General features: G+C 43.9%; 1 protein-coding gene and 1 pseudogene across 2 annotated transcripts in view; one reads left to right on the top strand and one right to left on the bottom strand.

Moving 5' to 3' along the window:
* The first annotated feature begins 2446 nt into the window (after positions 1 to 2446).
* The window catches only part of ERCC6 (ERCC excision repair 6, chromatin remodeling factor), an 83455-nt gene continuing 68548 nt past the window's right edge, over positions 2447 to 17353 (top strand). The window contains exons 1-2 of the mRNA XM_003801659.3: positions 2447 to 2510; positions 14011 to 14438. Of these exons, the coding sequence (XP_003801707.1) occupies positions 14014 to 14438 (425 nt within the window). The 5' untranslated portion in view covers positions 2447 to 2510; positions 14011 to 14013. The remainder of the gene's footprint in view (positions 2511 to 14010; positions 14439 to 17353) is intronic.
* Positions 14895 to 16431, bottom strand: LOC105888180 (annotated as a pseudogene). The gene has a single exon (XR_001161790.2). The product of XR_001161790.2 is annotated as a heterogeneous nuclear ribonucleoprotein A3 pseudogene (transcript).

Raw genomic sequence — 17353 nt, 5'->3', positions numbered from 1 at the left:
ACCTCCAACTCCTGGGCTCAAGCGAGTCTCCTGCCTATGCCTCCCAAGTAGCTGGGACCACAGGCGCCCGCTACAACGCCTGGCTATTTTTTGGTTGCAGCCATCATTGTTGTTTGGTAGGCTGGGCTGGATTTGAACCTGCCACCTTAGGTGTATGTGGCTGGTGCCTTAGCCACTTGAGCCACAGGCGCCAAGCCAACTACCTCTTTAAATATCTTCAAATACGGTCACATTCTGGGGTTAGGACTTCAGGGTATGAATTCAGCCTATAAGCATTCAGCCCAGAATGTGCTATCCTGAGTTGTTTTCTTAAACCCTGCCCATACCTTTGTAAATATTATTAACTCTCCTCCACTTTTCCTTTTGAGTATATTTTTTCCTGTCCAGATTCTGACTGATATATAAAGGGTCTCCAAAATACTACACTTTTTGAAAAAAAGGAAACCTCAGGGTGGGATTACCTCACCCAGCATTCTGGGAGGCTGAGGTGGGTAGACTGCCTCAACTCATGGGTTCAAGACCAGCCTGAGCTAGAGTGAGACCTTGTCTCTAAAAGTAGCAGGGCGTTGTGGCTGGTATCTGTAGTTCCAGCTAATTGGGAGGCTGAGGCAAGAGAATCACTTGAGCCCAAGAGTCTGAGGTTGCTGTGAGCTATGGTGCCACAGCACTCTATCAGGGGGGCAAAGTGAGACTGTCTCAAAAACAAACAAAAAAGAAACCTCATTTTCAAAATGGTAAGAAGCATGATGTATCTGCTTTCATATTAAAGCATTAAAACAAATATCCTGCCAACTGCCTTTCTATTATCAATACTTTATACTTTCAGGGATCCCCAGAATTCTTTTTCCTTTTTAAAAAACAATTATTACCATTTTTTTTACAAGTTATGTTTTTATGTGACATGACTCAATGCAGGTGGGATGTAGGGGTAAGAGGATGTCATTACTGAGCGTTAGTAATGTCTCCAACCCCTTTTTTTCTGATTGTCTAACTTCCCTACCCAGACTTGGTGACTACCTGCAGTCACTCCACTCCCAGTGGACTTTTTGCTTTGGAGCCCTGGAGCACGCACCCTCTCTCCACCCTGGAATCCCTGGGTTGAGAAGTTCCTGTTTGCCCCATTTGGTATAGCCACCCCTCATCTCTGGCTGCTGCTTTTCTCCCATAAAGTTCAACTTCTTCTCTTTCTGAACCTATTTGAGAATATCTTTTATCTTTCTTCTTTAAATGTTCCAAGCTAAAATTCTTCTTCTTCATCTTTTTTTTTCTTTCTATTGAGATAAGAGTCTCACTCTGTTGTAGAGTGCGGTAGATGTCAGCCTAGCTCACAGCAACCTCAAGCTCTTGGGCTGAAATGATCCTCCTTCTCAGCTTCCAGAGTAGCTGGGACTTCAGGGGTTCACCACCAGCAGCAGTTAATTTTTCTATTTTGGTAGAGATGGGGTCTGGCTCTTGTTCAGGCTGGACTTCAAATTCCTGACCTCAAGCGTTTCTACCTCCTTAGCCTCCCAGAATGCTAGGATTACAGGCCTGAGCCACTGTGCCAGGCCCAAGCTACAATTCTTGTCTGCCTCTGTGGGCATATAATTAATGATCAGCTTAATGCAATCAAGGCATTTTTGCAAGCCTACTGTATATACCCTGGGTGTGTGACAGAGGGGGAGGGAACATACAAATTATGACCTCTCTCTAGTCTTCAAGTATTCATAGACCTTGCCAACATCAAGAAAAGTGAGAGGCCGAGCGCCGTGGCTCATGACTATAACCCTAGCACTTTAGGAAGCTGAGACGGGTGGATACTTGAGCTCAGGAGTTCGAGACCAGTCTGAGCAAAGGCGAGACCCCCTCCCCTAAAATAGAAAAACTGAGGCAAGAGTATTGCTTCAGCCCAGGAGTTGGACTTTGCTGTGAGCTATGGTGCTAAGGTACTCTTCCCAGGGCAACAGCTTGAGACTGTCCTCCCCCCCCACCAAAAAAAAAGAAAGGAAAGAAAAGTGACAATGCTTACTGTGCCTGACTGTAGGCCAAAATGTGAGGCCCGCTCCCTTCCCCAAGCCGACTTTCTCTTTAGGATTCATGGTTAACTGTAAGCATTTACATCCGCACCTCTCTCTGGAAGTATCTCTTTTAATTATTATAAGCGCCTTACTAGAGAGGTTATTTTTCACTCCGGGTGATGCGCCAGCACCAATCTACACAGTTGATTGCAGCGGTCACAACACTTCCGCCAGCTAGCAAGCAAGGACAAAAGCCGGACTACTGGATTGCCTCAAACCACATGGTTGGGCCGGCGCTTAAAAGCAAACCCAGAAGCCGGGCGCAAGAGCCAGCTTCTCCACTCTAGTCCCAGCCGGAGTCGCTGTTGGGGGCGGTGCTTACGGCCGACCGACGGCGCATGCGCTGAGGCCCGTCAAGCCGGGTTGTACGGTGGCTGGCGGCGGCAGCTTGGTCTCTATTTCCGTATGGGCGGCCGCGCGGCGCTGTCGTGAGTGTTCGGGCTGCCGGCTGTGGTGAGTGTTCGGGCTGCCCGGCTGAATGTCGGGTGGGAGACTACTGGGTTTGGCTCAGGGTACCCGGGCAGCTGCGACCCGCGCCCTGGCCTCCGCCCGCGGTGGAAGTGCCAACCTGTGTGGGCGGTCGGGGGCTGATCCTGAGGCCAGGAGCGCGACTTCTGTCCGATTCACCTGCGACCGGAAGTAATGTCGCGGCGCGCGCTCACCGGGAGCGGCTGGAGCCTCAGTTGCTTCTCTGGTCCCGGCCCTGCGGTCTAGAGAACAATTAGCAACTTTTCAGTCTTGTATTAGGTCATCTGGGCCCAGTTTGATATTGGTTAAAATATTGGAGTTGTTATTTGAAAGAGAGTATCGGGGTAAATATATTCCAGACGCTTTGGACACTGACACAGTCAGGTTGGACGGACTATGTGAAGGATTGAGCGGTCCACCTGGCCTTGCGGTCCCATGATTGCCACGTAGAGTCCATCTTCACTGCTGTCATCTTATTCCAAGCTTCCATCGTTTTTCTCCAGAACGTATTCCATCATCTCCTCATCGCACTGTTTCCTTCAATCCGTTGTCCTTACAGCATTTCAAGTAGTCTTTTACAAACATAAATTGGGTCATGTTACTTTTACTTACAACTCTCAAGTCAGTGTATTGCAATCCATGCTCATGTTTAACCAGGCCTGGTGTGATCTGGCCCTTGCCTGCCCCGTCTCAGAACAGTGCTAGCGTAGGACTCTCCAAACCAAGATCCAACTGGCTCCTGGCCACTAAGTCCCACTGCTCAACGTGGAGGACAAGGAAGATACTGTTTCCCAGATGATTAAACCTTGTGTTGTGTTAGACGATAACCTGCCAGATTAACATAGTAAATGGAGTGAGTCCTTATTGACTCTTTTAAACTTTAAAGTAAGAAATTCTCACTGTTCCAACCTTTTTCCACTTCCAATGTACCAGTTCTTTCCAGCCTTAAAAATTACACACGTTGTTTCATTGCAGTATGTTTGCTCCACTTTTGGCCTGATTAACTCCAGGCTCAGACATTGCTATGGAGGAGGCCTCATTGACCCCTGCCTCCAATTTCAATTAGGTTTCTCTCATATTTTGGGAAGAGTCTTGTTTAATACTTTCCTCCTATAGCAGTCACCATAATTACAAATATTTGTGTGTGTATATATATATACAAGTATATATATGTTACATAATTTTTAAAATGTCTGTCTTTCCTAAGAGACTAAACTTTTTTTTTTTTTTTTGAGACAGAGCCTCAAACTGTCCCCCTGGGTAGAGTGCTGTGGCATTATAGCTCATAGCAACCTCCAATTCCTGGGCTCAAGCAAGTCTCCTGCCTCCGCCTCCCAAGTAGCTGGGACCACAAGCGCCCGCCACAACGCCCGGCTATTTTTTGGTTGCAGCCATCATTGTTGTTTGGCGGGTCCGGGCTGGGGATTCAAACCCGCCACCTTAGGTGTACGTGGCTGGCGGCTTAGCCTGTTGAGCTATAGGCGCTGAGCCCTTTTTTTTTTTTTTTTGAGTCAGAGTCCTATGTCACCCTCAGTAGAGTTCTATGGCCTCATAGCTCACAGCAACGTCAAATTCTTGGGCTTAAGTGATTCTCTTGCCTCAGCCTCCCCAGTAGCTGGGACCATAGGCGCCTGCCACAACGCCCAGCTGTTTTTTTTTTTTTTATAGTTGTTGTTGTTAGCTGGCCCCAGGCTGGGTTTGAACCTGGCACCCTTGCTGTATGTGGCTGGTGCTGAGCCACTGTAATTGATTTTTAGTAACTATTTGTGGAATGTATGATTTATTTTACTTTTAAAAGTCTTCTTTGACCTTCTAATGGGAGCTGTCTGGTTTTCAACTCTCACTCCTAGAACCCTGCTGTTCTGACCACAGCTAGATTCCTAAATGCCTTCTTGATCCTTTTCTCCATTTTTAGCCCCCTTTTGGCACCTTAAAAAAAATTTTTTTTTAACCTACCTGATGTGAACCCCACAATCAGTTCAACTACTTTTCTCCTCAGCATCTTTGACCTCATGACCTTTTGTTCTACGACTTATCTGAAAAACCTCAAAAGTGACATTTGTAGGACCAATTTGAGAGGAGGAAATTGTGCAGCCTTGGGATTGTTGGCAATTTATGGTTTTAGGGGGGCAATCTCAGCTCAGTCCTCACCCATCATCAGTGTTTGTTTTCCATCAACATCTCCTTTTATCTTCTACAGGACATTTATTCCAGACTCCTAATTCTTCTCCAGCCTATATCTTAACTTTGCTCCCAGGCCAGGAAATGCCCAAACTTCTTACCTTATGGGAAACTTTCTCTGTAGTTCGCTTCAGCGATTTGTAGATTTGCATCTACAAATTTAGGTCCACTAGGAGTCTTTCTGCCAGAGTGAGAGAAAGACCTATTGTGCCTCTTTTCATTTCTGCTCTGGACCTTTCTCTGCTGCTATGTTTTTGTGTAAGTTATTTCCCTCCTTTCCTTCTAGCTATTATATTCTCCAGTTTTTCTTCCTTGATATTTCTCTTCCCACTCCCAGCCCAGCTTCATCACTCTGGTTGTCTCCCTTCATCACCAAGATATGCCACTCATTAAAGAATAGGACATGTGGCCTCTGTTTTCTCATCTGCTCATTTCATAAGCAACTATGTCCGGGTTTTTGTCCCCATGTTTCACCTATACTTCTTTTACTAAGATAACCAAAACCCCCGCTGGTATGCAAATTGACTGAATCCTTCCTGATTTCCTTATGTAAACTTACTATAGCATCTTCTACTTTCAACTGTGCCCTCTTCCTTTATTATTGCTAGAAGTTTTCCCCAATCTTTATTATTTTTAACCTTGTCTTTGTACTATAACACTATTACTTAACATTTTTGGTTGAATTGACATTTTTTTTCTTAAAATATCCTTGTATATATACAAATAAGAAAAATGAAAACAGAATTGTTTAATTCCAGCGAATGCAGAGGCTGTGAATCAGAATCCTCCCTCCTTTGTTGGAAAGAGCTGAGCACCAGGCTGAGCCTTTTTCTTGAAAACAAAAGGCCCAAAGAGGAGGACCCTTGTTCCTCTCTTGTTCGTGTTTAACCTATTCATTGTTAGCCTCTCCATGCCCGCTAAAGTGATATCTGGTACTTGTCATCCTTGGGAACTGGGGAGCTGCTTGCTTGCTGTGTGGAAGCATCCACATTGGCCCAGACTTTTCCTTGACCTCAGATTTGTATTTCTGACTGCATGTTGCATAGGGCACTGGTGACATAAATGCCTCCCTAGCCGCTCTCCCTGTTTCCCATCACTGCATTTTTTGAGAGCCTGATTTTTGTGACCAAATTCACTGGTAACTTACGGGTTCAGATCAAATTTTTTATTACTTTAGTTAGACTCCTCTCTGAGCCTTCCTTCCTTTCAGCACGTATTAAGCACCTCTGACATATCAGACTGGGAGGTAGGTGTTCAAATCTTAGTTCCTGCATGGTGTTTCTTGGGCCCTAGACATGAAGTAATGTTCTTCTAAGAGGTTCACGTGGCCTCTTGTCTGTGTCACTACCGGCCTACCTGCTCTGCTGTCTTGTTACTGATATACCTCTCCAGTACAGCGTGAACTTCTCTGGGGCAGTTGGTGCTCAATTCTTTGCATACCATTGCTGGGTTGGTGGCATTGTTTTATTTAATGGGAAAAGAGTGGAGCTAATTGGGTGAACTTATGGTCATTTCATAGAAATAGTTTCAGTGCTGAAAGAAGCCTTAGTTTATTCACAGTTAATTAAAAGCCAAGGCTGATTCCTGGTTATTGAGTTGCTTTTTTTTTTTTTTTTTTTTTTGAGACAGAGCCTCAAGCTGTCCCCCTGGGCAGAGTGCCGTGGCATTACAGCTCACAGCAACCTCCAACTCCTGGGCTCAAGCGAGTCTCCTGCCTCCGCCTCCCAAGTAGCTGGGACCACAGGCGCCCGCCACAACGCCCGGCTATTTTTTGGTTGCAGCCGTCATTGTTGTTTGGCGGGTCCGGGCTGGGGATTTGAACCCGCCACCTTAGGTGTACGTGGCTGGCGCCTTAGCCGGTTGAGCTATAGGCGCCGAGCCTATTGAGTTGCTTTTTAATGTATTTATTAGATGTTACAGTTATGCTGGTAAAATAGTGAAAATATTCTTTAAACAGCAGTTCCTGTGCAGAGTAGAATGTGAAAGTTCCCCTGTCCTGCTGCCTCCCAGCTCTTGGCAGGTTTAGTATGTGTCCTTCCAGATCTTTGTGTGTGTATCCCATACATGCAGATGCGGACGCACATTTCATCCAACATAAACATGTTCATACTATGTCCCATGATTTCTTTTTAAACTTAATTTTTATTTAATCATAACTGTATACATTTATGGGGTACAATGTCATGATTTGATATTCAGTGTGAAATGTTAAATCAAACTGATTAACATAACCATATCCTTACTTAGTTTTTGTGGTAAGACAAGAGGCTAGGGCACCAGCCACGTATACTGGAGCTGGCGGGTTCGAATCCAGCCTGGGCCTGCCAAACAACAATGACAGCTACAGCCAAAAAAAAAAAAAACAAAGCTAGGCATTGTGGCGGGCACCTGTAGTCCCAGCTACTTGGGAGGCTGAGGCCAGAGAATCTGCTTAAGCCCAAGAGGTTGAGGTTGCTGTGAGTTGTGACGTCACGGCACTCTACCCAGGAAAAAGAAATGTCCCCTTGCATTGTGCACATTAGGTGAGATCCCACCAAATACCCTCCCTCCACTCGCTCTCCACCCTCCCCCATTCTTTCCCCTGTCCCCTCCCCTGTCTCTCCTCTCCCCTCTTTCTTTCTGGACTATATTTGTAATTTATTTCTATAATGTGTAAGTGATTATATATTGGTTTTATAATAGTATTGAGTACATTGGATACTTTTTTCCCCCCATTCTTGAGATACTTTACTAAAAATAATATGTACCAGCTCCATCCAGGTAAACATAAAAGATATAAAGTCTTGGCTCACTGCCTGTAGCTCAAGTGGCTAAGGTGCCAGCCACACACACCAGAGCTGGCAGGTTCAAATCCAGCCTAGGCCTGCCAAATTACAATGACAACTACATCAAAAAAATATAGCTGGACGTTGTTGCCAGCTCCTTTAGTCCCAGCTACTTGGGAGGCTGAAGCAGGAGAATTGCTTAAGCCCAGGAGTTGGAGGTTGCTGTGAGCTGTGATGCCATGGCACTCTATGCAGGGTGAGAGCTTGAGGCTCTGTCTCAAAAAAAAAAAAAAAAGATGTAAAGTATCCATCTTTTTTATGGCTGCATAGTATTCCATGGTAGACATCTACCACAATTTGTTAATCCATTCCCGGGTTGATGGGCATTTGGGCTGCTTCCACGACTTGGCAGTTATGATTTGGGCTGCATTAAACATTCTAGTGCACATGTCTTTGTTGAAAAAAGATTTTTGTTCATCTGGGTAGATACCTAGTAAAGGAATTGCAGGATCAAATGGTAGGTCAAATTTTAGTTACTTGAGAATTCTCCGTACTGGCTTAGCACCTGTGGCTCAAGCGGCTGAGGTGCCAGCCACATACACCTAAGGTGGTGGGTTTGAATCCCCAGCCTGGGCCCTCCAAACAACAATGACAGCTGCAATCAAAAAATGGCCGGGTGTTGTGGCGGGCACCTGTAGTCCCAGCTACTTGGGAGGCTGAGGCAGGAGACTCGCTTGAGCCCAGGAGTTGGAGGTTGCTGTGAGTGTGATGCCATGGCACTCTACCCAGGGGGACAGCTTGAGGCTCCGTCTCAAAAAAAAAAAAAAAAGAATTCTCTGTACTTTTTTCCAAGAAAGCTGCATTAGTTTGCAATCCCACCAGCAGTGTAGAATTGTTCCCTTCTCTCTCTATCCACACCAGCATCTGCAGTTTTGGGATTTTGTGATGTGGGCTAATCTTACTGGAGTTAGGTGATCTCTCAAAGTGGTTTTGACTTGCATTCTCAGATGATTAAAGATGATGAGCATTTTTTCATGTGTGTGTTGGCCATTCGCCTATCATCATCAGACAAGTTTCAGTTCAAGTTTTCTTGCCCACAAAGAAATGGATTGTTTGTGCTTTTTTTATTGATTCATTTGAGTTCTCTGTAGATTCTAGTTATCAGACCTTTTTGGAATTGTAACCTGCAAAAATCTTCTCCCATTCCGAAGGCTCTCTTTGCTTTACTTGCACAGTGCCTTTAGCTATGCAGAAGCTGTCGTTATTTCTCTTTTATTGTTTCTGATTGACATTATTAGAGGTTTTACTTTTTCTGGTTAGGCTAGCCAAAGCTTTATCAAATTTATTAATCTTTTTGAAGAACCAACTTTTTGTTTCATTGATCTTCTGAATGATTCTTTTGTTTTCAATTTCATTTAATTCTGCTCTAATTTTGGTTATTTCTTTTCTTCTGCTGGGTTTGGGGTTGGATTGTTCTTTCTTTTCCAGTTGCTTGAGATGACCCATTTAAGTTGTTGACTTTCTGTTTTCTTGATGAAGGCTTCTAATGCTATAAATTTCCCTCTTAGGACTGCCTTTGCAATATCCCATAGGTTTTGATAATTTGTGTCTTCATTATTATTTTGTTCCAAAAATTTGATGATTTCCTTAATCTCATCTTTAACACAGCTATCATTCAGTGTATGGTTATTCAGTTTCTGTGACTTTGTTTAGAGTATGAAGATTTCTGTTGCTTTTGAGTTCAACTTTTATTCTGTGATGATCTGAGAAGATACAAGGAATAATTTCTATTCTTTTAAATTTGTTGAGGTTAGACTTCTGTTCTAAGATATGATCAGTTTTGGAGGATGATCCATGAGCTGACAGAAGAATGTGTATTCAGTTTTTGTTTTTTTTTTTGAGACAGAGCCTGAAGCTGTCACCCTGGGTAGAGTGCCATGGCATCACAGCTCACAGCAACCTCCAACTCCTGGGCTCAAGCAATTCTCCTGCCTGCACCTCCCTAGTAGCTAGGATTATAAGTGCCTGCCACAATGCTCAGCTATTTTTTGGTTGCAGCTGTTGTTGTTGGTTGGCAGGCCCAGGCTAGATTTGAACCCACCTTAGCCTCTTTTGCCACAGGTGCCGAGTCGTGTATTCAGTTTTATTAGAATGAAATGTTCTGTAATTGTCTGTTAAGTCCATTTGTTCTAGGGTCAAGTTTAAGTCCATTATTTCTTTCTTTCTTTCTTTCTTTTTTTTTTTTTGAGACAGAGCCTCAAGCTATCCCCCTGGGTAGAGTGCTGTGGCATCATACCTCGCAGCAACCTCCAACTCCTGGGCTCAAGCGAGTCTCCTGCCTCAGCCTCCCAAGTAGTTGGGACCACAGGTGCCCACCACAACGCCTGGCTATTTTTTGGTTGTAGCCATCATTGTTGTTTGGCGGCCTGGACTGGATTCGAACCCACTGCCTTAGGTGTATGTGGCTGGTGCCTTAGCCACTTGAGCCACAGGCGCCGAGCCTCCATTATTTCTTTGTTTAGTTTCTTCTTGGAGGATCAATCTGTAACTGACAAAGGGGTGTTAAAATTTCCAACTATTTTAGTGCAGGAAGATATCAAATTGTCCATATCCATTAAGGTTTGCTTTATAAATTGAGAAGCATCCAGGTGGGGCATATAATTATTAATTGTAGAAATCTCATCACGTTGAGTGTTTCCCTTGACAAATATGTAATGTCCCTCCTTGTCTTTCCTTATCTTTGTTAGTTTAAATTCTATTGTATCTGCAAATAAAATTGCAATCTTTGCTTTTTTCTGATTTCCATTTGTTTCTATTATAGATGTCCATCCCTTCACCCTGAGTCTTTTTTTTTTTTTTGAGACAGGGACTTACTATGTAGAGTGCAGTGGTGTCACAGCTCACAGCAACCTCAAATTCTTGGGCTTAAGTGATTCTTTTTGCCTCCGAAGGAGCTGGGACTGCAGGCACCTGCCACAATGCCTGGCTATTTTTTTGTTGTAGTTTTTTTTGTATTTCATTGTTGTTTAGCAGGGCTGGATTCGAACCCGCCAGCCCTAGTATATGTGCTGGTGCCCTAACTCCTGAGCTATGGGTGCTGAGCCTGAGTCTTTTTTATCCTTTGAAGTCAGATGAGTCTCTTGTAGGCAACAGATACCTGGCCTGAGTTTTTGTATCCAGTTAGCCAACCTGTGCCTCTTTAGAGGACAGTTTAAGCCATTCACATTAATTGAATGATTAATGAGAGAGAATTGATAGGTATGGTAGTGTTTTGGGCATCATGTTTTTCAAAGGTTTGGTGCATTATTTTAGTCCTCTCACCATTGTGGAAGTTAGGCTTTGTTTGATAAACTTTGGTGAGTTTACTTTGGTGGTAGACCGTTGTGCTGGTCATTATGGAAAATGGGTCTAAGTATTTCCTGGAGAGCTGCTTTAGTTATGGCAGATTTCCTCAACATATATATGTCTGTAAAGTATTTGATTTCTCTATCACAAATGCAATTCAGTTTAGCTGGATACAGGATTCTGGAATTTGTTTTGTTTTAGAAGGTTGAAGGTCAGTGACCATCCTCTTCTGGCTTAAAAAGTTTTGGCTGAAAGATCCGCAGTCATTCTAATATTTCTCCCTTTGTAGGTAATGCTTTTCTTACATATGGCTGCTTGCAGGATTTTCTCCTTCATATTAACTTTCGCAAAGTTAATGACAATGTGTCTAGGCGATGCGATGTTTTATTTGCATTGAGTCTTACTGGGGTTCTGAAACTATCTACTATCTGAATTTCTGTATTTCTTGCAGTGCTTGGGAAATTCTCCTTTCTGATTTCTTGGAGTAGAGCATCTGTGCCTTTAGGACCATCCTCTTCTTTAGGAATTCCTATAAGTCAGATGTTTGATCTTTTGGAATGATCCCATACCTCTCTCAGGGAATATTTTGTTCTTATTTTATATTTTTCTGACTCTTTGAATGCTTGGGATCATTCAAAAGCCTTATTTTCAATTTCTGAGATCCTTTCTTCTGTCTGACCAACTCTATTACTGAGGGATTCTACTGCATTTCGAAGTTCCTTGATAAGTTTGTCACTTCTTTGAGCTCTGCTATGTCTTTCCTCTTTATGTCCATATCCTTGGTTACTTTGCCTTTTTTGAACTTCTCTTTGGATTTCTGTTTCCATCTTTCCTTCCATTGTATTCGTCTTATTTGCTGTCCGTAGTCTCAATTCTATTTCTGACAATTTAGCCATTTGTCTATGAATGGCATCTTCTGTTCTATCTCCTGTGTCATTCCTTGGGGGAGTTGATCTACTCTGCTTATTCATGTTGCCAGCATTCTTCCACTGGTTCTGCCCCATGAGTATTTTTTGCAATTTGGCAATTAAAACTGGTAGGGTGAGATCTGATTGGGGGCCCTAGGAAGTGGAGTTAACCAGCCCTTTACCCATGAGCTGAGGATTGTGATTGTGGCTTTTCCCTTATAGCCTTACAAAGATCCTTGTCAGATCTGCAACCAGTAGCTCTGAAGACTTTCTTGGTGAGATAGTGCAAGCTAAAGCTCTGCCTTAAAGTCAGCCAGCCTCTACCCACTCCTAATGAGTCATGGTATTAGGCTGAAATTTCAGCTAGGGAGAGATACGAGCAGCTGCAGCACCCTGTTCCCCACCAGTGACAGCTGGAGGAGGAGAATCATTCCTTTCCCGCTACAAAACAACCACTGCTCAACCTCAGAGGGTCCCCAGGTGGATAGCCTAGGTTGAGAGTTCTAATCAGATTGTGCTGGGCAGTACAATCATTACTGCTCACCAGGGAGAGTTCAAAGGATCTCCAGTGGCCCAATAGTGAAATCCACAGGCAATTTCATCCTGCAAATCCAAGGGGATGGATCCTGGACTTCTCCAGTGAGCCACCAAGTCAGAAAAGATTGCCCATGCACTGTTGCAGTGTGTCTCTCCTGCGTGTCCCTCTCTTCCTGTGCCCCCCGGCTTCTACTGAGTCACTGTTTCCTCTCATGCTGCTGTCCAGTGGTCCACACAATGCCCAGGCCTCTCAGGGAATTGCCAGACACTCTGGGCTCTGCAGAAGGCAGACCTTCAGACAGAATTGCAGGGACAATATTTGTTCAATTTAATGTGGGGCAGGATGAGGCCTTGGCTCACAAGTGAGACCTCCCTGGAGGAGGCCCGGTAAAATGAGAGGTCTTTTGTTCCCTCTTGGCTTGTGGAGAACCCACAGTGAGCCTCCTGCTTAGGGGAGGGTTCTCTTGTCCTTTTGGCAATGGGCTTTGTACCTGGAATTTGTTATCTTGGAGTCACAGCTTGCCTCAGCAGAGATGATGGGCACTTGTCTATCGTTTTTCTTAGCTCAGCTCCCTACCTTCAGCTTCAGAGTCCACTTCTGTCCAGGATCTCTCCCTCATGAGAGGACCGGACCGTCTGGAGCAGCGTCTGGTGAAAGCTGTTTCTAGTCAGCCATTTGCCTTCCTCTGAAATGATCCCCATGACTTTCTTCACTTAACATGGCTTTTACATCAGTACCCCAGAAAATACTTAGTGACATTAAATTATTAAAGACATCTTCCAGTAAGCATCCTTGTATGTATGTGTGACTATTTCTGTAGAATAAATACCTAGAGTTGCTGGGCAATGCTCAGATAAAATTTTGATAGATTTAACATTTTAAAGTCATCTGGCTACTCCAACATTTAAAATTTTGATAGATATTGCTAAATTGTCTCAAAAAAGGGCTTTACTGATTTGTATTTTCACCAACAGTGTATGAGTGTGGATTCTCCTTCTTGTCTGTGTTGGCTATTATCAAGCTTTTTTTTGTTGTCGTTGCGGTTTGGCTGGGGCCAGGTTTGAACCTGCCACCCTCCGTATATGGGACCAGCGCCCTACCCACTGAGTCACAGGCATCACCCTATTATCAAGCTTTATATTCTTGCCAACCTGCTGGGTGAGAAATTGTATTGTGAATTGAAAGGGTGTTATTTTTGAGAACATTTTAATTAATCTTTCTGAGATTCTGATTTGTTCAGAGTTCTTGTTTACTAGATAGATATTCAGCCTAGAAATTTGTAGTCTCTGATTTATATAGAGCCTTCTTCCTCATATCACTGATTCTGTGCATTACAGTTGATCGTGCTACCATGATATAAATCATTTGTACCTTCATAATGAAATGAAGATATTAATTTGGAAAATAGTAGCCAAATGACTTTAGCTGTTTTGGAGAACATTACATGGGTGTCACTCAGGATTTTGGTTGCTGGCTTTCTTAGCTGGTTTCCCAAATGTTCTTTGTTAATGATACTGCATTTCTTCCTTTTTTGGTCAATTTTTCTTATTTATTATCAGAACTCAAGAAAATATATGAAAATTAATATATGGAAACTTGAATCTATATAATTGGAAGGATAGTACTTGATCTTTTAAGAAATCAGTCTACTTTAGTTTTAAAATATTTAAGAAACTCTTTGTATGATGAATTCTGTGTAACCAATTGATAATCAGACATATCAATTTTTTTTTCCTTTTACTCTGTAGAGGATGTCAAATGAGAAGATCCCCTACTCAAGTCCTACTCAGGAACAAGATTGTTTACAAAGTCAACATGTCAGTAATAATGAAGAAATGTCAGTTAATCAAGAAATTGGTGTTGGTGATGTGGATGTGGTGGAGGAATGGCTCCGTTATTTCCCTGACGATGGGCCATCCACCTCTGCAGAGTGGTATGTGTCAGAAGCTCCAAAGAGGGGACAGGCCATGCTACACATCGACAGACGTCAGATCCAAGCAGTGGAGCCCAGCGTGCAGGCCCCTGAACTGCAGGGTTTGGGTGTGGATGTCTATGACCAGGAAGTGCTAGAGCACTGTGTGCTTCAGCAAGTGGACAGTGCAATCCATGAGGCGAACCGTGTGGCCCAACTCGCCGATGCAGAGAAGGAGTATCGGTCAGTCCTGGATGACCTCATGTGAGTATGGCCCAGCTTCAGAATTTGTATTTAAACGTGATGGAGGAAATTCAGGTCATAAAGATCTCTAGTATTCCTGAAATTTAGGAGATTCATAGAACCTCTTATCTGGAGGACAGAGTCAATAAGAACAGTCTTCAACTTCATCTTGGAGCCCCAGCCCTTGCCTTGAGCATGGTAGGCAGAAGTAAGGGTCCCAGTGCAGCTCACAGAAGCCTTGTTCATGTGTAAGTGCCCTAGGACTCACCATCATGTGCACAAACTGGTCTCAGCACAAGTGCACCTATACAGCTAAGGTGTTTCTTGCTCATTTTACTAGGAACACATCGCACCCCATCATGTTTATCTGTTTTGTAGTTATTTTCCAGCTTGTTGTCCCCAAATTGAGTGTTCAGTCCTAGGCAAGTTACAGATTTACATTTCTAGAAATAATGAGAAAGTACTGTTTGGTTTTCCTTTTTTTTTTTTTGAAAAGTTAAAAATTCCTTAATTTTTTATTCCTGGTACCACTACCACAATTTACAGGGCAATGTACCTGATGTAATGAAAAGAAAAAGAAAAAGCTACAACAGATAAAAGATCTCAGTAATGTACATCTAATTGACACTGCATTGCATTAATCAATAGCTGCACTTTTTGCAAACTGTGGCTATGACAGTCCTGAACAAGAAGGGTTTCCTGTTTAAGCTGCAGTAACTTTTCTGACTATGGATCATCGTTCCTTCTGTGGCAGATTTTTACAGTTCCTCTAATGCATTTGGGACACCTGTCTCAAAGTAACCTGCAGCCTTCCTGATAACTCCTCACTCTCTCTCCTGCTAAGAACTGTAGCCCTTTTCTGTTGTTTTTAGAACCTTCTACTACCATATCCACCACTTCCACCACCAGATCCATAACCACCACCATATGGACTGCCCGAGCTTCTTCGACCAAAACTGCCCCCTTTCATGGGTCCATAATTTGATTGCTGTTGTCCACTATAATTTCCCAAATCATTATAGTTCCCACCACCACCATAGTTACCTCCAAAATTTCCTCCTTCATTGTAACCATCATATCCTCCTCCACCACCATATCCGCCACCTTGGTTTCCATATCCTGGTCCACCACCACCATAGCCCCCTCTACTACTGTAACCAGGACCACCGCCATAGTTCCCACCATCACCTCCAAATCCATTGTATCCACCATCGCTTCCTCCATAACTACCTCTGCTGCCACCACCTCCACCACCATATCCTCCTCTTCCACCAAAGTTTCCACCACGGCCAAAATTACCTCCACCACCTCCAAAGTTTCCTTCCCAACCCATAAAGTTGCCAGATCCACCTCCACGACCTCTTTGTGATCCAGCAGACTGCATCTCTTGTTTAGAAAGGGTCTTTTTCACTTCACAATTATGCCCATTAATAGTGTGGTATTTCTGAACAACAATTTTATCAACAGTATCATGATCATGAAAAGTTACAAAAGCAAATCCTCTCTTTTTTCCACTCTGCCTGTCTTCCATAACTTCTGTGGTTTCAATCTTGCCATACTTTTCAAAGTAGTCTCTCAAATGATATTCTTCTGTATCTTCTTTAATACCACCAACAAAAATTTTCTTCACTGTGAGATGGGCACCAGGCTTTACAGAATCCTCTCTAGATACAGCTCTCTTTGGTTCCACAACACGCCCATCAACCTTGTGTGGTCGAGCACACATTGCTGCATCCACCTCTTCCACACAAGAGTAAGTCACAAAACCAAAGCCCCTGGAACGTTTTGTTTGGGGATCTCTCATTACCACACAATCTGTGAGTGTGCCCCGTTTCTCAAAATGTTCTCTTAAAGTATCATCTGTAGTTTCAAAGCTCAGACCACCAATAAACAGTTTTCTCAACTGCTCTGGTTCCTTTGGATCATGCCCCCCCCCCGCTGGTGGCAGCAGTCCCCGGAGTCGGGCTGACAGGCCGCTGGAGTCAGGCTGACCGAGTGGCAGTTTTACCTCCATTTTGAGACCAGACTCACCTCTTCCAACTCGAGTTCAAAATGGGACCGAGAGGTGGTTTTCCTTTCTTCAGAACTACTTTAGACTCTAAGGAAAGATGAAGTCTCATGGAGACGTCATTTGTGTTTTTGAGGAGAGATAGATGAGCTCTTTTGAGCATAGCTCATTGGTTGGGAAGGGGGAGGCTCTGGACCTGTGCCAGGGTTGGGAGGTGAGCAAAGGGAGGGAAGGAGAAGAGGGAAGGGCTGATCTCATTCATCACTGCTGATGTGTCCCCCATTGGGCGGTGTTAGGTAGGTGAGAAAGAGAAGGCAAGTGGAGTGGACTGAGTGGAGGATGGAGCAGTATTGCACGGGGCAGAGGCTGTTGTCATTTAGAGAACATGTTTTCAGGTAACAGTTCCCTATTGTGTTCTTTTAGCCTCTCAAGTAGCAGGAGCTCTTGCATAGTTGTAATCTGCCTTTGAGTGTTGAGGACCTCAACTTGAAATGACACACTTTTTACCTTTGATCTTGGAGATATGGCCATATCCCACAGAGGTGAGAGACAGAGGAGAGTACTGTGGTGTCTCTAGATATCCTAGAGGGTGCCACTGGATGGCCAATGGTGTATGGTGCCTTCGATGGCTAATAACTTGCATCATTTATCCTGAAAGCCACAGAAGACACAAATGGCAGATTATACAAGTGTTCTTAAAATTGGAAGCTAGGCTTGGCGCCTGTGGCTCAAGTGGCTAAGGCGCCAGCCACATATACCTAACGTGGAGGTTCAAATCCAGCCTGGGCCCGCCAAAACAGCAATGATGGCTGCAACCAAAAAATAGCCTGGCGTTGTGGCGGGCGCCTGTGATTCCAGCTACTTGGGAGGCTGAGGCAGGAGACTCGCTTGAGCCCAGGAGTTGGAGGTTGCTGTGAGCTGTGATGCC

The sequence above is a fragment of the Otolemur garnettii genome, unplaced genomic scaffold, assembly GCF_000181295.1.
Source record: "Otolemur garnettii isolate 467f Iridium unplaced genomic scaffold, OtoGar3 scaffold00217, whole genome shotgun sequence".
NCBI classification, from domain to species: Eukaryota; Metazoa; Chordata; class Mammalia; order Primates; family Galagidae; genus Otolemur; species Otolemur garnettii.
This window is presented reverse-complemented; position numbering and strand designations above follow the sequence as displayed.